Source organism: Herpailurus yagouaroundi, unplaced genomic scaffold (genome assembly GCF_014898765.1).
Source record: "Herpailurus yagouaroundi ecotype Mexico unplaced genomic scaffold, PumYag 190, whole genome shotgun sequence".
In the NCBI taxonomy this organism is placed as follows: domain Eukaryota; kingdom Metazoa; phylum Chordata; class Mammalia; order Carnivora; family Felidae; genus Herpailurus; species Herpailurus yagouaroundi.
In genome coordinates this window covers 18,721,627-18,745,520 of record NW_024412421.1, presented here as the reverse complement: position 1 = coordinate 18,745,520, position 23,894 = coordinate 18,721,627, and the positions used below count along the sequence as shown (strand labels likewise).

The 23,894-nt window shown below is 48.7% G+C and overlaps 2 protein-coding genes across 7 annotated transcripts in view; one reads left to right on the top strand and one right to left on the bottom strand.

Annotated features, from left to right (window-relative positions):
* Positions 1–783: 783 nt before the first annotated feature.
* CA7 (carbonic anhydrase 7) lies at positions 784–9,470 on the bottom strand. 3 transcript variants are annotated; one of them, XM_040498254.1, is made up of 7 exons: positions 9,295–9,470; positions 6,563–6,760; positions 3,661–3,779; positions 2,870–2,965; positions 2,704–2,766; positions 2,021–2,176; positions 784–1,561 (listed from the first exon to the last, which is right to left on the bottom strand). In XM_040498254.1, the coding sequence occupies exons 1-7, from the start codon at positions 9,332–9,334 to the stop codon at positions 1,439–1,441; spliced, it is 795 nt and encodes a 264-aa protein (XP_040354188.1). In that variant the 5' UTR covers positions 9,335–9,470; the 3' UTR covers positions 784–1,438. The 3 variants fall into 3 exon arrangements, with proteins under 3 accessions (XP_040354188.1, XP_040354187.1, XP_040354189.1); XM_040498253.1 differs by lacking the exon at positions 9,295–9,470 and adding an exon at positions 8,792–8,894; XM_040498255.1 differs by lacking the exons at positions 2,870–2,965; positions 9,295–9,470 and adding an exon at positions 8,792–8,894.
* NAE1 (NEDD8 activating enzyme E1 subunit 1) overlaps positions 8,889–23,894 on the top strand; it is a 32,802-nt gene continuing 17,796 nt past the window's right edge. For 3 of the 4 annotated variants that reach the window (XM_040498245.1, XM_040498244.1, XM_040498243.1), the window contains exons 1-7: positions 16,384–16,515; positions 20,055–20,158; positions 20,246–20,306; positions 21,711–21,741; positions 22,437–22,508; positions 22,861–22,940; positions 23,520–23,629. In XM_040498245.1, coding sequence (XP_040354179.1) covers positions 16,463–16,515; positions 20,055–20,158; positions 20,246–20,306; positions 21,711–21,741; positions 22,437–22,508; positions 22,861–22,940; positions 23,520–23,629 — 511 coding nt within the window. In that variant the 5' untranslated portion in view covers positions 16,384–16,462. Of the gene's footprint in view, positions 8,991–16,383; positions 16,516–20,054; positions 20,159–20,245; positions 20,307–21,710; positions 21,742–22,436; positions 22,509–22,860; positions 22,941–23,519; positions 23,630–23,894 lie in introns of those variants that run through there. The other variant, XM_040498246.1, reaches the window with a different exon arrangement.

The window sequence follows — 23,894 nt, the reverse complement described above, 5'->3', positions numbered from 1 at the left end:
TCCTCAGGGGTTCGTACTGTTCCTCCTCTGGCCATCCTGGGCCCCCTCCCCTCCAGCACCTTAGGACATTTCAAAGCAGCCTCTCTACCTCTCTCCTGGCTAACACCCCAACATCACACCAGTTCCTAGCATTCCTCAGCTAGGGCCCTGTGAATCCTATGTCCACCCTGGTCAGCTCCTGCCCAGGCTCCCCAGCCCATGTGGAGGTCCTGCCCTTGGACCCCCTCTTCCTCTCTGATAGCCAAACCCTGTCTTTGTGCTTTACCTCCTAAACTTGTCTCATCCAGTCCCACCGCTCCCCACCTCTACCACCCCGTCTCCTCTTTCCTGGCTACTGGCCACCACCTTCTCCCTGCTGCTACTTCTGCCTGCTCATCTACACTCTTCAAGGATCTTCCCCCTTTGCCCTTCTGGCTCTTCCCAGCCTATACCCAAGACTCTTTATGACTCCCATTAGCCTTGGGAGGGGCCCAGGCTCTCCCCCAGGCCTCCAGCCCCCCTGGTCCTTTTCAGTTTTACACTCTGGGCTCTCTTTCATCTTTGAGTTTGCACACCTACTCTCCCCTTGGCTTCCAACTTACTGATCCTTTATATCTGCCTTGGAACACTGGCTGGAATTTAATTTCTTCACCAGATGAGGTACCCCCCCCCTCTTCTGGGCCCTCTATATAACCCTCGCCTGCTCATACTGATGTCCCTCCCCACATACTGTGCTTGACTTATCACCATCAATTCCTCCCAATGTCTACAACAGTACTTGACATAGCACAGGTACTCGGTGGGTATTTGTTGCAGGAATAAATGAGTTTATTAATCATTGCATGGATGGATTGTCATGTAGGTGGCTTTGGTGGCTGGGAGGGGGTGAGGGAAGAAACTACCTAAGCCATAGCCAGTGTCTGCCCATGGCAGCAGGTGGCTGGAGGGAAAAGGCCATGTCATCTCCAGCAGGCTGGGTGCTGATTTTAATGGCCCGGCAGTGAGGTTCGTGCATGGCGGAGGCCTGCAGAAGAGGTAACGCCGAGAGGGCAGCTCTGCCCACCTCTAATTATTGCTTGAGTCTTTCTGGAAATGTCAGCTGCCTGCCCCAGGGAGCTCGGTCTCGTCCATCACAGTGTGAGCTCAGGGTGGGGCTGCTGTCACTGCCAGTGGGGAAGACGGGAGGAGATTCCCAGGGACCTTTGGGTCTTGGAGAGCAGAGGCAGCCTCAGGCTTGGACCATGCTCAGCTCCTGTCCTTCCTGTCCCCAGCCGAAGGGTGTCCCTTGACTTGAGGGTCCCATTAAGAATCCTCCAGGGTGGCCAAGGAGCAAGCCAGCTGAATGGGAGGGGGGTCCACAGCACCCCCCAGGCAGGGAGCCTCAGATGGTTTGGTGTCTGCTGACGTGGAAGCCCTTGGGAAAATGGTGCTCTAGTGGCCAGCTGGGCAGGTAGGCGGCTCAGGCCTGGAAAGAGGCCTTGACCACACGGCCCTTCAGTGGCTGTGGCGGCCGGAAGTTGTTTACCATGTGAATCCTCTCATCATCCTCTGAGGTGAAAAGCAGGCTCCGGAACTTCTCCATCTTGAGAAGACAGAAGAGATACTCAGGGCAGAGCAGGGGTGCTGTCGTTCTCTTTGATCCCTGACACATCATCTGACATACCTTGCCAGCCAGCTCTACCCCTCTCTCCTCTTGCTACCCACTCGTTCTCTTTCTTTGGGATCCTGATGTCAGTTACCCACAAAAGGGCCTTTGAACCTGGACCCTGCTCCACCTGGCTCTAGTTCCAACTCCATGTAGCTAAGACTTGTCAACAAATGCAGGATTCAGATTCTAACACAGCAAGGGTGGTCCCAGGATGCAGGGGTCTCCCCTCTCAGCCTGTGGTGAGGTCCTAATGACTAATAATCAAGCGAACTCCCAAACAAGAATCTAAATGTTTATTAGCAAAAGATGGGAGACTTGATGGTGGGACTATAAGCTGTAGCTTGCTGGTTGAGAGTGCCCCAGCCCTCCGATTTGTACTCTGGGAGAACTCACCTGCCTCTCAGAGATGCTGATAGGTTCCCGGAGCACGATCCAGGTGACACTCTCGCTCAGTGGGGGCGTTGTCAGGGAGCCCGGGTAGGTCCAGTAGTGCCGGCTGGCAGGCAGGAGGCACTTGGGGTTGAAGCAGCTGAATTGGGCCTTGGTTCCCTGGGGCAGAGCAGGCAAACCCAGGAATCAGCATAGACCCGCCGCCGGGACCAGACCAGCATCCTCCCCACTCTTTCCTGTCGGCAAGATTTAGTCTTCTCCTTGGCCCAATGATGCAAATTGTGGGCATAGGTCTGTGATACCAGATGCCACCCCCCACCCTGGACCTGGCCCTGTCCACCTGTTTTCTGGTATGTAAAAGCTGTGGTGCCTAGGGCTCTCTGGGCACCACGTTCTCTCTCTGCCTTTTCCTTCAACTACCCTTAGTGGAGCTGGCTGTAGGATGCCCATTAACACAACAAGCCATCTTATCAATCCTATACCAAACAGGTTGTCACCTGGGCACTGAGCGAGGCCACTGACTCCAATGAAGAGGAGTCATTTGCAGGGCACTGCAGCTGCTAACCTGTACTCTTCATCTCAGCGAGAGTTTGCTGTCAGGCTGCAGTGGATGGGCCCACTCTGTGCTCCAGCCTCTTCCTCCCACCAGGCTGCTCTGGGTCAAGACCATGGACCCCTGGTCTCACCTTAAACCGAACCATGTAGAGCGCGTCTGTCAGACGGTTCATGCTGGGGTGCTCATCCCCTGTCTGTCAGGGAAAGGGTAGTGTGAGCCCAGCACCCAGCATGTCTGGAACTAGGGGCAATGCTGGCCTCCCCGTGCCCCTCTTGGCCCTGATAACCACCCCTTACCTCCAAGAAGACACCGACCACAGCCAGGCCATCGGGCGCTGAGGCTGCCTCCCCAAAGGTGCTATACTTCTTGGCGTTCCAGTGAACGAGGTGCAGCTATAGGGGCAACAACAGGCCAGGCCAGGCCAGTGCTTAGCGCCTCCGAGGGGCCGTGGGAGCTCAAAGCCGGGCTTCCCTCTGCAAGAGGGGTAGGAAGCCCCCAGGGGCCACAGATAACATCCACACTGCTCTGGGCCCAACCCTTTCCTGAGCCCCAGGTGACCCAAAGAGAAATCTGGCTCAGGTCCTGCCCTGGGTGAACTGCGAAATAGGTAATGGCCATCCATGCGAGAAGATGGTGCCTGCAGCTGAGTCCAAAGGATAAGTAAGGGGTTATCAGACAGAACCCTGGGGAAAGATACCCCAGGTAGAGAGGACAGCATAGGCAAAAAGCCTGGGAGGTTTGAGAGAGCCAGGTATGGACAGGAGATTCTTCACATGCTGGTCAATGTGGGGGAGGTCAGGAAAAGATGAGGCCAGATAAAGCCACTTTCTGCAGGGCCTTGAACACCAGGCTCAGTCCTTGAAGGGTTGTCAGCAGGGTGTGGTAGGACTGGACTTGTCCTTCAGAAAACTGCTTCTCGAGTCACAGACCAGGGGGCAGAGTTCTGGTGGAATACCCTGTGCTAGGGGTGGTCTCTCCCAAACCTCTGGCTGTTCCTCCTCACCCTCTCTCGACCCCCACACCAGGCGCGTGACCATCCTGGCCTTCTCCAAATAATAAAGGGAGGGCTCAGGTAGAGGGCCTTTACCTCGCTGGGGAACGACTTGCCATCCACCGTGTGCTCTGAGCCCACACTGTGTTTCTTGCCCCAGTGGAAATGGAACTGTTTGAGTCGGTATGGCCCGTCCAAGGGCCCCCCAGTCACCACTGCAAGAAGAAGTGTAGTAATTTATGTGAGAGAGTCCACACGGCCCGGCAGCTGGTAGTGCCAGGACCAGGCCAATGCCCAGGAGAGGGATAAAGTTTTCACTTGGAAAATTTGTTGGGCTCAGTGGGCTCGGGTCAGTCTTCACCCAGTGCCGTGGGCCCTTTGCGGGGCCAGGGCAGGAATCCAGGCAGCCTGCAGGCGGAAGAGGAGTCCGGTAGTGACAGAGTGCACCACTCCAATTGGCCACCCTCCCCGTTTCTGCCCACTTGTGCACAGAAGCTGGGCCCTTGTCTCCCAAGCTCCCGTTATCGCTAACAATAGGCCTTTCGTGTCTGGATCCCCTGGACCCTGGACCCAGGGTTAGATTGGGGGGCTTCTTTTGTTTAATCCTTCTAGAAGCCTTGTAGAAGTCATAAGAGACAGAACTTTGTGTTTTCTCTATCTTACATTGGAGGAAAATGAGGCACAGAGAGGGCAAGGCATTTTGTCAAGATCATTCAGCAAGGCACTAAGTTAGGATATAAGCCTGTATCTCCTTCATAAGTCCAGAGCCCAATCCCCTAATCATCAGGCCACACTGTCTCCCTAGAACCTTTAGCCTTCCCAGGACCTGGTGTTGTCCAAAGGCCAGTTCCTGACGGTTCCCAGTCTAATGGTCGGGCCCGGGCCATTCCCTGTGGTCTCTTTGGAGGTCCCTACTTGTGCTGGTTTTGTGACTTTCTCACCCTGATACCTGGTGAGCTAGAGCCAGGCACAAGGCCTCCTGGGACTGATTGAATTTCCAGGTGAAAGGGATCAGGCAGTCGAGGGAGCCCCAGCGAGGCTTGAATGTGAGTCGCTGGATCAGGTGACTGCCCCAGGCTCAGAGTTCTACTAGGCCCCTCCAGGATGGGTGACCAGGGCAGGGCCTTGTCCCCTGGGGGCCCCATGAGGAGGAGGATGACTGAACAGTCCAAAGGCCATTCTTTGCTACCTTGCCCTATCTGAGAAGCAGGGCCTGTCCATAAGCATTGCTGGCTGGTGGACAAAAGAAGTCTGGGGCGGGAGGTGGGGGTATGGCCGTGGCAGGGGCCCAATCAGGCTGCTCCGTCCGTCCGGGAGAGGCAGGAGCAGCAGGGTCTGATATGACCTGTGGGGGCCCACCCCTCTGAGCATGCCCCACCTGGGATGCTGCAGTGTGGCCTCTCGGGGAGTAAACCCCTTGAGCTTGGCTCCCTTCTCCTCCTCTCCCTGTCCTAACTACAGAACACACTACTGTTCACTGTGCACTCACCATGTGTTCAGCACTCTGCTGGCATCAACCCCCATAGTGTCCTTGAGAGGAACACATTGTTATCCCTTATTGGACAGATGTATGACTGAGACTTGGAAAAGCAGGTGTCCTGCCCAAAGTCACACAGCTGGTGAGTGGCAGAGCCCCAAATGTCTCACTCCCAAGCCTACTCTCTTTCTGCTGGTTCCCTGTCCCCTCAGGCCTGGGTATTCTGGTAGGGAGGGAGCTCCATCCAGGCCTGAAAGTAAGCCGCTGGATCACTGGTCCAGAGGCATGCCCCCTAGGCTTCCTTTCTCCCTTCCCAACAACAGTGGCCTTCACGAAGCTACAGATGTCTGAATTGAACCCTTAATGCCCTCTGCAAGCTGTTAGGAGATACAGTCATATGAAAACTGCTCCATCACAAACTGTCATTTAGGGTCATCAAGAGCCCCAAAGCTCTGGGTGAGACGCTTTTCTAAAAATTCAGTTCCAGGAAATATCTTTCTTCTGAGAATCCGCTGGATTTCCTCCCCTCTACAACAAGAACTATAGCTGACCCTCTTTCCCTTTTTTCCTAACCTACCAGGGAACTCAGGGCTAAGCAACTAAGATCACTCCTCCGTGGTTTCCTTCCTCTTCTCTGCTTTTTGATTTTTTACTTGAAACTTAATTTCCTTTGTGTGCTTTCATTGTATGCAGGATGAGAGGTGGAGACGGAGAGGCAGAGTACCAGTTACTCCCTTACACAAAAAACTCTAGCAGGTTCCCTCCTTGCCCCACTCTACCTTTCTCAGGCCTGTTTATAAGGATAAAATCTCTTCACTGAGGAGCACTCCTGAGGCCTCCACCTAGGAATTGATTAGGAAAGAACCTGGACTCTCATCCCAGGGTAAAGAGATGCCATACGTTCCCGCTGGCCGCTCTCTGGTGCAGGCTGGTTGGAATCTTGAGCTCGTGGGTGAGTTGGAGAGAAGACCTTTGGAGTTGGACCAGGCTTGTTTGGAACTCCCCAGCAATGGGGCAAACTCCCCATTGAGTCTCTATTTGCCCGTTTTAGAGGTGGGTTCTTGAGAGAATAAAAGAACTGCCTAAGACCTTAGCAAAGGGCCTGGCACACAGAACACATTAGCTCCTTTCTGTCTCTGCTGGGCTTGGCCAGATCACACAGGGAGGAGGGTTTGGCCTTAGGCCACACAGCAGGTGACTCACAGGGCCCAGAGTGAAAACAAACCTGACCTAAAGCAGTAAATGGAAGAGAAGGAAGGGAATTCACATTTCTTGAGCATTTGCTATATGCCAGCACTACAAACATCACTTCCGGTTTTCATTTTTCCTCCCTATGACCTTAGAGAGGAAAAGAGCATCCCATTTTGTGCATAAGCTGACTGAGGCTCAGCCCAAGCCTTCAGAGCTGGTGAGAGGTGGAGCCTTCCTTCCCCGCCACAGCACGCCAGCCTTCCTGAGCCTGTCCAACACAGGGTGAGGAGCCCAGGGGGAGGGGGCCAGCCTCCGCCAAGGGCCACTCACCAGTTCGGTCGTCGCTGTCATTGAAGTCCACTTGGACAGAGTGGCCATTGTTGGTGATGCTGAGGGATATGCAGGCCTCGTAGGAAAGCTCCAGTGGCTTCAGGCTGGGCGAGTACACAGCCTGGCTGGACACGATGTTGATTGGTGACTGGCGGTCTCCCTGGGCAATGGGATACAGCTTGTGCCACTGTGAGGGGCCTGCAGATGGGGAGAGGGCAAGGACTCAGGCTAGCCTGGATCTCTGGGCCATGGGCTGAGGACACCTGTGGGGGACGGTCTCCCTGGTATCCCTTCAGAGGTTAGCCCCTACTTTGGGGCTCTAGTCCCAGCTCTGCCACTTCCCCTCTCCGCCTCCATTTCCTTGTCTGCAAAATGGCCTTACTAAAACTCATCTCCCAGAGCTGATAAGAGGCCCTGTGAGGTAATTTATGGAAGGGAGCCAATATAGTCACAAGCCAAGGGGCAGTTCTAGGCAGTGACTCCTCCCCAATTCCCAATAGTGCTCACAGAGGGCCCCAGGCATCTGAAGTCCCTGACCTGACCGTACCATGTATCTGGCCTCTTCCTGCACCTTGAGCATGTTCGTGTTGGTGTTTGTGAAAATAATAACATAAGCTAACATCGACCTAGCCTTGGCTCTGGGACATGTGTTCGTTCCTTACAATCACATTGTGAAGCAGATACCAGCATGATCCCCATTTCATAGATGAAAAGAACTGAGGGCAATTCACCCACACTTCGCACACACACTTCGGTACTGATATAAACACACAGCACGTGCATGTCTGGCACGTGCCTACAGACTATAGAGATTTTCATGGGTACATACGTATATGCACAGTGACCTGGGTTCATCGGGCCCAGAGTGGCCTGGGCCAGCAACATACGTGTGTATAAACACACACAGCGCTGCCACCTACACCTGACACACGCATATACACCGTCACACACAAACACTCCCTGTTGCAAACCCAGGTCTGCAATAAAAGACTACAGCAAAATACGTGCTCGTGCAAGCACATACACATACACCTGCGTGCACACCCACGAGCGCCCACCACCTGCCTCCCAGAGGCTCCATCTGCAGCCTAGAGGCTCGGCATCTCCCTGGGGAACATCCTGAGATGCAACCTATTTTTAGAGCTATTGCCGGCTGGTGCTTCTCCCCGTTTTTGGCTTCTTAAGTTTTCCTGAGAAAACAGCAGCAGGTGCCGACAGAGCTGTGTCCCCAATGGATGACTCAGAATCGTGGCCCAGACCCACTGGGTTATTTTTGAAGTCCTGTGAGCATGCCGCATGCCGGCACCTCTATTCTCTGTCCTTCCCTCTTTCATTGTCCCTAACCTCAATGACCCAGGTCTGGCTGGGTGAGGGGCAGTGGCCTGAGGGTGGTAGGCCCATGGGGCAGGCCCTATAGGATACTGGGTGCTCAGAGCTGGTGGGCAAGACTAGCAGATGGATACAGTCAGGGGACTCTGACTCTGGAGGAAACACCCAGAAACTGTCTCAAAGCGGGTGCTGGAAGGAAGATGATCTATGGGTTCTGTCAACCTGCCCCTTCTCTGCCTCTCTCTCCCACTTTGCTGGTCTCTGTTGCCTTTTTCTGAATGTCTCTAGCTTTTGCATGCCCAGCTCTGGGGGTCTTCCCTCCAAAATATGCTCTTGTGTCCCTGGATCCCAGAGGGAGCCAGACACACAACAGCCCCCCCTAACTCCTTCTGACCCACTGCAACCTCCCAACCCCCTCCCAACCTCCTCCCAATTAGCCCAGGACCCCCATCCTCCCACAAAGAGTGACTGTCTCTCTCCAGAGAGGGAAGGCGAGGAGTGTTCCTGTCACCAGCACCTTCCTTTCTCCCCACATCCACCTGCCCTGCCTAGCATTTTCTCCTGGCAGGGTAGGTTTTGAGTCCTCGCTGTTCACCAGAGGGAAAGGGGGAAACACTTACCCCACACCCCTATACCCCCTTGGTAAGAAATAGCCCGAAGGGTAACTGACCTGTCCCAGACTCACATTCAAGCCATCTGGCTCTCCCTCTGCCTCTTTTCCCTTCCTATGCATCCTAAGGAAACTGAGGCAGGATCGGGTGCTATTTTCCCAATCAAACCAGGAGGCTCGTGTGGGCCACGGGCTCCCACGCTTCACACCAGGACGTGCTCAGACACTCTGCTCGATGTAGACACCTAGACACACGCGCGCGCCCACAAATGCCCCCTTCCCGCACGTACCTGCCAGCAGGAGAGCCCGGACACTTCCCCGGGGAAACTCTCCCGGGGACATCGCGCCCTTGTCCAGCAGAGCCCGGCTCCCGGGAGGTCCCCGCACACACGCCGTGCGCGCTCCCCGCCATAGACACCCGCGCACAGCGCTCCACCCGGACCGCCCCCAGCTGCCCAGGGCCACCTCCGCCCCCTGTGCCTGCGGCGGGTGAGTGTTGGGGCCCAGGTCCGGGCGAGCACAGCAGTCAGGGGCTGCGCGGAGGAGGCGGCAGGACGCGCGCTCAGCCAGGGGGTGGCTAGCTGGCGGCGGGGCAGGCCGGGTCGCAGCGCGGACTTTGGGCCAGGAGTGGGGGAGCCAGAGCTTGCGCCGGGCGGGTGGGCTGGATTCGGGGGGCTGGGCCAGAGGGGGGTCCCGGTTCCTCCCTGACGGTTGGGGGCTTGAAGTCCGGGAAATCCGGCTGGGCTCGTGGGTTAGATCCAGCGGGTTGGGGCTGGCCAGGGTCTGCGCCTACCGTCGTTCTGGCCGTAGCCCCAGCCGTGGTGGCCGGTCATGCCGCTGTCGTCCCCGCAGCCGTGCACCTGCCTGCTCCTTCCTCTCAGTTCCGCTGGCTCTGGCTGCGGCTCCAGCCCCGCTCGCTACCGCCAAGCAGCCTCTTAAAGCTGCGGCGCGCGGGAGGAGCAGTTCCCGGGGACCCGCCCCCCCAACCCCCGGCAGGGCGAAAGAGGCCGGCGGTGCCCCGCCCCCGCCCGCCTGCCCGCTGGCCAGTTGAACCCTAGAGTTGAGTCGAGATGGGGGGGTTGGGTCAGGGGACGTAAACCTCTCTTCCTACTCCCCATCCCCCCTCCCTGGCTGGACGACTCTCCCTTTTCACGTGTACGGGCTCCGGACTGTCCTGTGCTGAGGACTGCCCAGGTTTCCCCACATCCCACTCCATCCCTGGGCTTGTTCCTGAGCCGTAAATCCAATTCCCAGGGACCTGGACTCTGGGCCCTGAGTCCTCTGGGATTAGAAAGTCCCCTCTAATATGCAAAGTGCCTTGACCATCAAGTCACCAGAAGTGGAGCTTCCCCTGTTTGCCAGACACTAGGGCAGGCGCCAGGCCAAGCTTTCTGTCATCTACCTCTTGTATCTACCCTACGACATTGAGTGGTACTTCCATGGGCCCTCTTTCAGAGAGGGCTGAGGCCTAGAGAGGTAAAATGACCTGCACAGCGTGCCAGGGATTCACTCCCAGTTTGTCTCACTCCAGACTTTGCTCTTTACCACTTCCCTTTGGTGCTGGGGCAGGGGTCCTGTGGTTATGGGGATCTAGGAGCTTTGGGTAGGAGAAGGGACAGGACTGGCAATCCAAACCCCTGGCCCTGGTGGAACCAGTGCCTCAAAGGGAGAATGGGAAGGAAGTAGCATCAACCCGCGGGCATGAGGACAGACAGTCAAGAGCTGGCTCCCTCATAGACCCAAGACTGAGGTTCCCACCCTCTTATTCTCTCCATTGCTTCCTCCTTCCCTCCAGGACTCTTTGCCTGTCCCTCTACAACCTGCTATTTGTCCTTCCTCTCCTTGCCTCCTCATGACCTTTGGCACACCAACTGGGAGCTCAGGCCCTCCACCCTGCACTCAATCTCACTGCCTGCCTTGGCCCAACATTTTCCCGCCCACAAGCCTTGATCCTTGCTGTGCCCTCCTCTGTCTTCCACCCACTGGCTTCAGGCGGCCCAATCTGATTCATCCTAGGATGTGGCCTTGTGCCAAGGATAGGTCTTGTCTCTGACTAGGCCTCAGCAGGCAGTTTTGGGAAGACACACAGATGGGTGGATGGAAGGACAGACCAATGATCCCACCCAGGGTCCTGTACCCAACAGGAGGTGAAGGGCCATTTGACCTTGACCAGAGGAGACTATTCAGGCCCTGCTCTTGGCTGACCTTGGGAAGGAGTCTGCCATCTTGTCTGCTGGCTCCCCTGCATCTCTGTGGCTATCTCAGTTTCCCTCTTCTAGGCCCTGAACCTCAGTTCCACAAGCTAGAGTTGCAGAGATTAATTGATAACTCCTTGGCTGGGCCAATGTCAGTCACTGACTTCCCAGCCTGCCTAGCTACCTTTCTCTGACCCAGGAGCTGGAAGGGGTTTTTGCTACAAATATGACCATCAGGCAGCGGCAGGGGACTTGTGATAGAGATTCAGGGGATGGGGCCCCCAAGGGCAGCGTGTGACAGAGAATACAACACTGTCAAGGCTCCAGGTCTAAGCCAGAACTGTCATCCTCAGACCAAGAAGACATACTTGCTCCATCCCAGAGGAGGCAGCCACCCTTCTCCCGGGGGAGTCGCACTACTCTCAGGGCCTGGGGAGGGGGCCCAAATATATCTACTTTATTGATCTGCTTCTCCTTTAGAGTGACCCAGGCCTTTTCCATAGTTATTTATAGTATTAAAAAAAATAAAGTTGGAATTATTCTTACAGCTTGCATCCAATGACAGCAACCGTAGGTGGATTTTTGTCCCGTTTTACAGATGAGGAAAGGAAGGCTTAGAGAAGTTGAGTTAGGGAAGAGTTAGGGAACACAGTGACAGAGCAAAGATAAAAATCCAGAGCTGTTGAGTCCCTTATTCAACACGTCTAAAAGCACAGAGAGGGGGAGGAAATGGATTTTAAATTTGATTGTCATTTGCATATATGCAAGACTTTCTCTGGAAGGACTTAAGAAAGCTTGGGAGAGTGCCTCCAGGAAGGAGACTGGGAGACAGGGAGGGTGGGGGAGGGTGCTGAATGGGGGTAGGAGGGACACCACTGCTTACTCCTTTGTACCTTCTGAAAGAAACTATTACCTCTTTAACAACAAAATAAAAGTTGATCTGGTTTGTTTCCTTCCTGCAGCCTGTCTTTAGCAGTTTACTCCAGGTTCTGGAGTGCGGGGCACTCAGGCAGGTGAAGGAGCCGATGCACTCTGCCCCTTTCAAGTGAAGCCCAGTTGCCCCAGCAGCCCACTCAGGTCAACTTGGGAAAGCCTAGGGCCCCATTCAGGCACCTCCCATTTCTATTCTGTGTTGTCTTTACAAATGAATTGATTTCACTGCCCCAAAATTTACTCTTTGGTCTCACTGCATTAGTGGTTCACTGTTGATGGGGAAGGGGAACATGAGGAGGGGGTGAGTGGGTATGAGGGCTATGATGGAGGGCTGGAAGAGGAGGGCAGGTACAGTTTACACAGTCATATCTCATTCATCAAGTGATCTTGACCAGATCTCACTTCCTCTCTGGAAGGTACAATGTCTTTGCTCTACAAGATAACTGAAGGGATTGTCCCTGCCCAGCCTTCCTCATGGGGATCCCTGTGAGCATTGGTTGAGACAATAGCTGCCCAATGCCCTAGCAACAAGTAAAGTCAGGTGTACTTCTCATTGTACGTAATGCACAGGGCCAACAGGCCAGGCCAGAATCCCTGTGGCCTGGAGACTCTAAAATCAAAATTACAGTTTGTCATATTTTTTAAAAAACATTTCCACTCAAAGTACGTATGTTTATGTGTGCATACAGTCAGATGGAATGATCTCATGCATGGCTCCAAGCATACCTGGCTGTGTGACTTGGAGCAAGTTACTTTACCTCTCTGAACCTGTCTTCTCATCTACAAAACAGAAATAGAGAGTCTAGAAGGCTAATAGGATGGTCAGGTGACATGATGTCTGTGAGACTCCTGGTATCAAGGATGTACTCCTCGGACCCTAGAATGTCTATTGTTGCCCCTTTTCCTTAGTTTGCTGGGCACATTTAGAATCCCAAACATCCCATTTCTAATTACATCTATTCATTGTAGGAAACTTGGAAGAATCAGAAAAACACAGAGAAGAAAGTTAAAACCACTGGTTATGTTATTACCCAAGAATCATCACTATTAACATTTTAGTGACTATCCTGCCAGGCTTTTTAGGTATGTCTGAGTAGTACTGAAAAGATAATGAGAATCATATATATAGCTTTGTGACCTTTTTTTTTTTTTCCATCTAATGCCCTATGGTAAGCATTTCCCTGCCTTCGAGAGCTCAACACTTAATAATCTCTAGTGTATAGATTATTTCTGGTTTTCACTATTGTAAATAGCACTACAGTGAACATTCTTATTTATACATCTTTGTGTATGTGTGTGTGTGTGTGTGTGTGTGTGTGTGTGTGTGTGTGTGTGTGATAATTTCCTTGGGACAGATTGCTACACGTGGAATTACCAAATCGGATGATATACATATTGCCAGTAAGACATTTTAGAGTGAGAAAGTATGGTGGAAGTAGTTTCAGAAATTTATTCTTTTGGGGCACCTGGGTGGCTCAGTCGGTTAAGTGTCCGACTGCAGCTCAGGTCATGATTTGGTGGTTTGTGGGTTTAAGCCCCGCATCAGGCTCTGTGCTGACAGCTCGGAGCCTGGAGCCTGTTCCAGATTCTGTGTCTCCTGCTCTCTCTGCTCCTCCCCAACTCACTCACACGATATGCATTGATCGAAGACTTACTAACGCCACATTCCGGGCCAGGCATGGGAGATACAACTGTGAACGTTACAGACCCACACCTGCCTCGGGGAGGAGTGGGGGTGAAAGGCGAGAGATTGGCTAAGGAACACCAGGATGAGAAGGGCTAGGATAGGCAAGGACAGGAGAGATCGTGGTAGAGGCCTGGGAAGGTGTCCTGGGTTGTGACTTATTCTTTCTGCCTGGTTTCTCATGGATTGTAAGCTCTTCCAGGGCAGAGCTAGCCCCAGACTGCTTGGGAACCCAAGGATCCAGGCTCCCCCAGCTAAGGCCAACCAAGATGGGTAAAATAATCGACCTGATCTGGTGCCTGGTGAGATCTGTTGGGGTGTTTGTTTCTAATTCTTGTACCACCTTTTAATATCTGTGAGGCTTTGGAATTTTACTCACCTCTTCAAGCCTCTGCTCTCATCTATGAAATGGGGTGATATCTGTTGCTTTGGATGAGCACAAAATGAGGTGATGCATGGCAAGGGCCTGCCTGGCATATAGTATCAGTGCTTGATAAATGGGGGTACTATTGTAGTTATGGGGCTCAGTTTTCCCACTTGTTTGTTCAGTGGGAAGTTGGGCTAGGTCAGTGGTTATCAAACTTGACTGTGCCTCAGAACCACCCGGAGCGCTTGTTAAAATGATTTCCTGGGCCTTACCCTATCCCAGAGTTTCTGATTCAGCTGGTCTGGGATGGGGCCTGAGAATTTGCATTTCTAATGAGTTCCAAAGTGCTGCTGTTTCTGGTGGTCCAGGACCACACTTTGAAAACCAACGGCTTAAATGCATGAGGCCATGGTTTCCTAGCTTGAGACCTAGTTTCTCTGTCCTCCACAATAGGAAAAAGTCATCAGTGGGCCCTGAGTTCTCAGATGGCAAGGTTTGTGTCTGATCAAGTCAACCTCCATGGATCCAGCACAAGGACTTTTATATGCTATTACTGGTTGAATTGGGTCATTCCCCACCCCACCCCACTGCTGGCCATCCTCCCTCCCCCCAAAAAGTTGCCAGCACCTATGAATGTGATATTATTTGGAAATAGTGGTTTTGCAGATATAATCAGGTTAAGATGAGGTAATTTTAGGGAGAGCCCTGATCCAGTGTGACTGATGTCCTTATGAGAAGGGATCCAGACAGAGACATGAGAGGAGAATGCCATGTGATGATGGAGGTGGAGACTGAAGTGTTGTGGCTGTAAGCCAAGGATTGACAGCCAACCACTAGAAGTTAGGAAGGCCAAGAAGGATTTTCTCCTTCAGACTTCAGAGGGAACAAACTGCCCACACTTTGATTTCAGACTTCTAGCTTTACTGTGAGACTATACATTTCTGTAGTTTTTTTTTAATTTAAGATTTTTTTTTTCTTAAAGATTTTATTTTTAAGTAATATACCCAACTTGGATCTCGAACTTACAACCCCGAGATCAAGGGTCACATGCTCTAATGACTGAACCAGCCAGGAGTCCCTACATTTCTGTAGTTTTAAGCCACTAAGTTTGTGGTACTTTTGTTACACCAGTTGTAGGAAACTAATACTGTGAAGTATCCTTTTACAGACACCACCAATGTGAAACTTTGTCAAAACCATGCATTTCTTCATAGGTATTATGACTTCTACTACCAAATTTGGGGATGTAGTCCATGCAGTCCATGACTACACAGAACATGAGAAGCTAAGCAGTGAACTCTCACCTGTTGCCTTTTGAGCTTCTCACATTCCTGGGTGTATTTTATTATCCCTTATATTTCACCTGTCCAACTGGAGAAGGAAATGTGACAGCATAAGTACATGACGAGCTGGGAGAGCCTCATGCCTTTGTTTCCCATCAGTTGTATTCCATGGGTGCCTGGGAAGTTATAGGAGGGTGTGCCCCACACTGATCCTGGAGACAGCACTCAGGGGAATTGCATCTATCATCTCTGCATTATTACCGTCAAACTGTGCCTCCTCCCTTGTCACCATCCCATGGTGGGTTGGGATGGGGATCTGTGCTCATTTTCACCTTGTTTCAGGCAATTATTAACCTGAAGGTGCCTGTAGGATCTGGAAGATAGAGGGGGAAAGAATCCTCACCTTCCTCCCTGCTGTTTGATTGGCTTCCAGTCTCCTCTCCCTCTTCCTCTTGGAGCAACCCTCTTCCTGGGCACCCATCCTCACAGGGCAGCCATCCTGTTCCCCCCAAAAGTGGCTCTTTTCAGAAAGTAGAGGGCTTTAAATTCCTTCTCGCTTTTATGTTCACGGCCTCACAACCTGGCCCCTGCTGTCTATCAAGCCTCCCCTGACCTCTTCCTACTCTTTGTCTAACTCCCCACTACACCAAATTTCCTTTAAAGCCTCCATCCTGCCATGCCTTCTCTGCCTCCCAAGAATGACACCTGCTATTCCTTCTGCTTTAAAAGTTCTTCCTTGCCCACACCATGTGAAACATTCCTGGAGAGAGGAGGGGGGAGTGGGTGGAGTTCCTCTGTGCACCTTTCAGCACCCCAGCTTCCCTCGATTTATAGGAGGGCCACATTGTCTAGTAAGTACTTATTTATTGTCTCTCTCCCTTCTCAAGACCGTGAACTTCTCAAGAACAGGATCTCGGACTTCTTTGTCTTTATATCTGCAGTTGGGAGCAGCTAACTTTGTGGTTTGAAACAGGCCTTTGTGTGGGCTTGTTGCATGGAGAGGATGGAAGAAATGAGTGAACAATAATGATCATAATAATGAAAGTTATTATCCATTCAGGATTTTTTGTGAGTTTGGCTCTGTGTATTCAAAATCTCATTTAAGACCCGGTGATGGAGATCCATTTATCCCCAATGCACAGATGAGCAAACAGAGGATTTGAGAGGTAAAGAGCATACTTCACAACTAGTACGTGGTTAAAGACCAAATCTGCCTGATTCCAAAGCCAGAATGCCCCACAGTTACTGCACGTACAAAGTCACGGACTGGCAGCCTAGCAGGGCTGGAGCCTCGGGGAAAAGACACTACTCTCGGTTCCGGCTGGGCCCGCATACGCCCCAGGTGTACTGGCGACGCGTGCGCAGTGAGGTAGTGGCGCCCCCTGCGGGCGGCGCGCGGGAGGCAGCGGCGACGAAGGGGCGCTCAATGCGCCTGCGCACTCGTGGAAGTGGTGGCGGTGTTCGGTAGGGGCTCGGCTGTTCGCGCGGCGGGTGCGGCCATGGCGCAACCGGGGAAGCTGCTCAAGGAGCAAAAGTACGACCGGCAGCTGAGGTGAGCCAGGGCTCACCGAGTCGGGCGGGCCGGCCGGCGGGCTCTTCCACGTCGCGGCCGGGCCTAAGCCAGCGGGCGGCGCGGGCGGGCCTCTTACAGGCCTCCCTCTAGGCCAGGGCGTGCAGTCCTGGCGTTGGGGAGCCGGCTCTGGGGGCTTCCCAGACTGGGGGCCCCTGAGATACCCTTTGAGGGTCGGGACTCCCCTTCTCCAGGGGGCGCGCCCGTCCGCCACGAGGTGTGCAGTTCGAGGTGCGCGGTCCCAGCGTCGGCCCGGTCACCAGGGCGGCAGCCGGCCCCGCCTCGCTGCGCTCTCACTCCTCATTTAGCAGAATTGGGGAATCGCGAGTACCCCGTCCTGTCTGCTGAGAGCGGCGCCGAGTGTTAGGGACAGCCAGCGCTGTCCGGTAGGAATATAATGCCAGTATTGTGTGAGCTGCATATGTAATTACACATTTGCTAGCAGCCACATTAAAAAAACCAAACAGGTGGAAAATACAGTTTATTTAAACCCACTATGCCTAAAATACACCATTTTAACACTTAATCAATATACAAATTTGTTAGGGATACTTTACTTTTTTTTTTTTTCCATATTGTCTTCGAAACCTGGCATTTTATACCTGTAAGCACATCTTAGTTCCGACTAGCCTCATTTTTAGTGCTCAGTAGCCAAACGTGGCTACAGGCTACCTTAACAGACACTGCAGGTCTAAGCCATCCGGCAGGTCCTTGGCTAATTCTTCTGCCTTGCTTTTTCTCCTTACATTCCCCATTCCTTATTTATTGAGCATTTTCTGTATGTTAAGGCAGTGGAAGTAACACAAATGCTTGGTCCCCATCCTCTTTTGGAGCCCCCAGGCCGGGAGAAGTTACAGTATGTCCCTATGTTCCCTTGAACTCCCATTTGTACCTCCAGTCTACTGCTGTATTAAGAGGCTTTAGTCACTTAATTCTGAGAGCAGCTTGGAAGGCAGACATTCTCTTGGCTTTATAGATGGAGAAACAGTCTTGGAGAAGTTAGATAACTTGTCTGAAGTCTTCCATATATTTGAGCTAGGATGTAAATTAAACATAGGCCCTTCTGGAGCTCCTGGGTGGCTCAATTGGTTAAGTGTTTGACTTTGGCTCAGATCATGATCTTGGGTATGTGAGTTTGAGCCCCGCGTCCAGCTCTGTGTTAACAGCTCAGAGCCTGGAGCCTACTTCAGATTCTGTCTCTCTCTCAAAAATAAATAAACATTAAAAAAAATTTAGGGGCACCTGGGTGGCTCAGTCGGTTAAGCATTCAACTTCAGCTCAGGTCATGACCTCACGGCTTGTGGGTTTGAGCCCTGCATCAGGCTCTGTGCTGACAGCTCAGACAGAGCCTGGAACCTGCTTCAGATTCTGTCTCCCTCTCTATCTGCCCCTACCTGGCTCTCTCTTTCTATTTCTCTCTCAAAAATAAATAAACATTAAAAAAAAAATAAAAAATTCAAACAAACAAACAGGCCCTTCTGGCTTTTTCAGAGCCTGTACTCATTCACATCACTCTGTTCCCAAGCTTCTGGGAAAGGTAGCAAGGTGACAGAGCCCTTATAACCAGCTTGTGTTCTCTTATAAATTTTTAGCATTGCTTGTGTTTTGTTGTTGTTTTTTTAATTTTTTAATGTTTATTTTTGAGAAAGAGGCAGAGTGAGAATGTGAGCAGGAGAGGGGCAGAAAGACAGGGAGACACAGAATCCAAAGCAGGCTCCAGGCTCTGAGCTCTCAGCACAGAGCCCAACATGGGGCTCGAACCCATGAACCGTGAGATCATGACCTGAGCTGAAGTCGGATGCTTAACTGACTGAGCCACCCATGCACCCCAACATTGCTTATGTTTTGAATGTTCAGTTATAACCACACAAGATAGAGCTGAGAAGGTATTTTAGGTTACTAAGAAACTTTAACAGAAGAGAGTTTTTGCTGAGTCCAGTCCAGTTAAGGACCAAATTTTACTTTTCATGATGAGACTTGGCTGTTGGTTTTAAAATGTCAGAGTGAGGCAGCTAGAAGCAAAGTTGTGCAGCTGGGCAACAATCAACAAGGCCTTGTGTTCCATAGCTAAGCCAGCAAGGGAGCAAAGAGGATTGATTTCTTGTGTGGCCTCTTTCTTGAAACATGTTACCTAGAGATGCATCAGCATTCTCTTAGGCTCACTGTCTGACTGCCCAAGTAGACATCAACCAAATATGTCAGGTGTCTTCTGTGTGCCCTACTTTCATAGGAAAAAAAAAAAACAAAACAGATGTTTCCAGTCTGTCTGGTTCTTCTGTGCTATTCCTCCTTTCATTTGACAGCTGTTCAGTGATCACTTACCCTGGGCAAGGCAGTGTGCCAGGCATTGGGTCTCCAGCAGTGCATATAGGGAGTCATCTGGGCCCTCATGGAGCTTAGAGTGGAATAGAAAGATGGATGTTCAGCAAATAAAAAACAGTTGTGATATGCTCTGGAGGACATACTGGCTACACAATAACAGGGAATCTGCTTTAGATTAGGTGACAGGGAAAGCCCATTAAAGCCTATCAGTCCTCCACACTGTAGCATTTTTCTAATGGTTTGGGCTCCCCCTATACTTTCCATACTGACAAGAAAAGATAATGGGCTTTCTGGGTGAAGGTAACCAGGTTGGCCCAGATGCCATGGTGCGTGTGTGATCATGTACCTTGCCCCGTTAATGATATGCCATTGTGAATCAGGTTATAAAATATATCTGTCTAATTCTTATTATATCTTTATGTTTGTTAATGTATGCATTTTATGCATTTATTAATCATGCTACTAAAGTGAGCATTGGGTATTATATTTTTTTATTTTATTTTTTTAGAGAGAGCGAGCAGGGGAAAAGGGCAGGAGAGAGAGTGGGGGTCGGGGCTGAGGATCTCAAGCAGGCTCCACACCCAGCATGGAGCCCCATGCCAGGCTCGATCCCATGACCTGAGCTGAAATCAAGAGTTGGACACTCAACCGACTAAGCCACCCAGGTGTCCCTGGTATTATATTTTAAAGCACTCCTGTAGAAGTCAATGTGAGGCCTTTCAGATGACAATAATTCAGTTTTCTTGGTAAACCTTTTCTCTTGCAGATGTCACAGTGGTAAATTCTATGTCAAGATCTTAAATATACTAGTCTATATAATTTAAGGAGAAATGAAATAGAGAACAGAATAGGTTTTAAGGTACTTCTATAATGTTAGTGAATATATCTAAAGACTCTGTTCTGTAAGTTATCTGACTTGAAAAGGGTAGTGGACAAGGAGCTGGAAGGCAAGGTTTTTAGTGCTGATTTGACCTCCTTGTAATCATGCATGCCAGGCATCAACCTGTCTGAGTCTCAGGTTACTTAGCTATATAATCCCCATAACACCTGCTGCTGTTCCTGTCTCACATGTTTGCTGTGGTCATCACAGCAGCCATTCTATGCAAGAACACTTTGAAGATCACAGGTCAGCATCCAATTAAGAAAGTTGCATTTGTATGAAAGTTTTAAAAATGTTGAATTTGTGTCTTGTTTTATAGGTTGTGGGGTGATCATGGGCAAGAGGCTTTAGAATCTGCTCACGTTTGCCTAATAAATGCAACAGCCACAGGAACTGAAATTCTAAAAAACTTGGTACTACCAGGTAATGTAGTTTTGTGGTTATAAATTTACCCCTTATGGTTTTGAACTAGAAATATGTTTTCTTGACTGACTCTGTTTTGTCTTCCAGGTATTGGTTCATTTACAATTATTGATGGAAATCAGGTCAGCGGAGAAGATGCTGGAAATAAGTATGTTCTATTCTTTTCAAACACATGCCTGTTAAGGAAGGTGTTTATTATTTATATATATATACACACACACATATATGTGTGTGTGTGTATATATACACACGTATATATGTGTGTGTGTGTATATATATATATAATTTTTTTATAATTAAATTAATTGTATTTTTTGGATTATAAGAATAATAAAAACTACCTTTTATTTGTATTTCTTCTGAGCTTAGTCTAGGTATATCTCTCTGTACACTCCACTGTCTCTATAAAAGTGCTATTTTATTTTATTTTTTTTTTAATTTTTTTTTTTCCAACGTTTATTTTATTTTTGGGACAGAGAGAGACAGAGCATGAATGGGGGAGGGGCAGAGAGAGAGGGAGACACAGAATCGGAAACAGGCTCCAGGCTCTGAGCCATCAGCCCAGAGCCTGACGCGGGGCTCGAACTCACGGACCGCGCGATTGTGACCTGGCTGAAGTCGGACGCTTAACCGACTGCGCCACCCAGGCGCCCCAAAAGTGCTATTTTAAAGATGGCCTGTGTATCATTTTTTAAAAGATGATCGTAATTTAGCTTCCAAAGCATTCCCAGATTTGGATTTCAAGCTCTTTTCAGGGACTTGGAGGCTGGAATCTCTCATTATACTTGTTAGTATGTGACAACAATGAGTACACTCAAGGAAAGTCAGAATTTAGTTCATATTGAACTTTGATATTGGGCTATAGTATATCCACAACAGCGTCCTTTTATTTGTATCTCTAAAGAAAAAGTCCCATTATCTTTGCTTACTTGGTTGGTTAGAGCCGTGTGTGATAAGAATAAGATTTCTTTTTTTATGGAGCCACTAATTTTGTGCTACAAAATGGTACCCAGCCTCAGATCTGGACCTTGACACATGAAAAGGGTATGTGTGGGAAGAAGCTTGAATAAGTCAATTAGAGTTACCTACAAAAACAAGCAGTTCAATATAGCATTTCCCGTGTGGTCTGTGGAACACTGGCTCTGGGGGATGTTAATAGGTGCTAAATGGGTAAAAGTATTTCATGGTCCAATAAGTTTGGGAAATGGGCCAAATGAAGTTAAGCATTTCTATAAGACTTTAATGTCATGTGTATTATATATATTATGAATTTCCAAGAGGGAAATAGAACATATTGTGTTTCCTAAACTTTGTAAAACCAGGGAACTTTTTTTCTCTCATAGCATCTTATGAAATTCGTATGCTGTGGTACACACTTTGGAAACATTGATATGTTAGCCTGGTCTTTGATTAGAAGTTTCATCTCGTTATCTTTCTCCAGCAAGGTTGTTATAACCTGTAATCAAAATATAGTTTGTTTCATAGTATGAATGAAATATAACCTTTCCTTTAGAGTCAAAGAAGCCCTTAATTTTTTTTAATTCTATTTTAGTTTTTTCCTTCAAAGAAGCAGCATCGGCAAGGTAAAACATCAATTTATTACAGACTATAGTTGTGTTAAGCATCTCATGATGCCACTATGTTTTGATTGTTTGAAAAGCTTTGACTTTGAAAGAGCTTATTATTTCTCTGAGAAAAAAGTTAAATTAGCTCTTTTTTTAAATATCTTGTAACTCTTTATATGCTTGGTAGTTTAAGAACTTAAAAGTACTGTTTTTATGATGTAACTTGTATTAAAGCTAAGCCTTGAGTGATGTTAATGTTTAGAGGATGGAATATTCTATATACAACATTTTTAACTAAAAGTTAGCATATCTTTTATTTTTGTGTATTCCATATTAAAAATCTTAAAAGGTATAATAGTCAACTTAGTACAATAATTCTCAATGGAAATGACTGTTTCTTTGATTGTTTTCTCTTATATAGGATTGTAAATGTAGGAGCTTAGAGTGAACCTAGACTTGGTCCAGAATATCTCTGCCTGCTACCCAAGGTTTTCTGGTCATTTGCCTAATCAGAAAAGTAGGGTGCAAATAATTTAGTCGTTTAAATAATACTCTGGTTTGGCCTCAGTTTAAATACTATGAAAAGCAGAACTGTCATATCTATGCATGAAATTTGGGTAGTTTTATAGTATGTTTGCTTGATCTGTAAATTGAGGGGTTACATTTTAACCAAATTTTTTCTAATTCAAGTCAAATGCTTTGTTTTTAAAAAGAACCGAGCTCAAGCTGCCATGGAATTCTTACAAGAATTAAATAATGACGTCTCTGGGAGTTTTGTGGAAGAGGTATATATGTATACACATTATTATCTCTGTGTAGAAATGTAACTTTTTAATAATTCAAAGCCCTAAGAACTAAGAATTTTGAGTTTATTTATTTTAATAATCTCTACAACCAGCGTGGGCCTCGAACTTCTGACCCTGAGATCAAGAGTCACATGCTCTTCTGACTGAGCCAGCCAGGCACCACAGAATTTAGAATTTTGAACCTTTTGTATATTTATGTTTAATTGAGAGTTGAATTACTTAAAATTGGAGTCTAGCATGTTGCCTCATTTGTTCTTAAATACCTTAACTGTTTCTGACATGTTTAATGTGATTGTGAAATTGTTGAATTCTTTTCCTGTGTCCTATTTAGAGTCCAGAAAACCTTCTAGACAATGATCCTTCATTTTTCTGTAGGTTTACCATTGTGGTTGCAACTCAGCTTCCTGAAAGGTAAATTTTTATGATAATTTGTTTTTATTTTAGTCTCTTATTAGATTTGAATAGTTTTTGTTTTCTCTGCAGAGTCTATAGTTTTTAAAATTCTTAAACTCCACAGAAACCTTTAATTGGAAGTACTTATAAATCTCCAACATCGAAAAGATAGGAAAGAGAAAAGTACTGAGATGTGAAACTTTTCTTAATACATATTTAGAGCAGTTAAATTAAACCTTGGTTATTTTTTTAGTGAAAAAAACCTAGTTAGAATTATAGTGTGCTTGATGTATACTAGAGTTTTAAATACATATTTTCCTCTTTGTTATGGAAATGTCAGGAAGTGTCTTTCAAGAACATTGTCCCTAATACAAAAAAGAGGCTTTCATATCCCTCTAGTCCAAAAGATACACTTTCTGTGAGACTGCAACCTTCTGGAATTGCTTGTTTTTCAGTGTATCCATGACCTGCATATGTAAATGTAATAGATCTATCTTTGCATTAATTAGTAAGAAAATTCCTTTATTTTAATGTGCTTTCATGTTTGGCATACATCCATTTGCTTATGGTCTTACTTATTGTGCTTTCCTTTTACAGTACATTACTACGTTTAGCAGATGTCCTCTGGAATTCCCAAATCCCTCTTTTGATCTGTAGGACATATGGACTAGTTGGTTATATGAGGATCATTATAAAAGAACATCCAGGTAAAACTGTTGCACATATGGTGCTTGCCATTGGTTGCTTTAGCTACAGTTTTAGAAACTTGACAATTTAGGAAGTCCGTTTTAAATTACAAAGTAAATTTGTAACAGCACGACTATGGTTACAGGTTCAGAGTGGCAATCAAAATCAACAGACGTTAATCTAATATTTCCTTAGCACTATAGAAGGATGCAAAGCAGGAAATACAACAGATACAGCTTTTTCATCTTATTAGGAGGCCCAGCAGCTATGCAAGTCCCTAGCTTT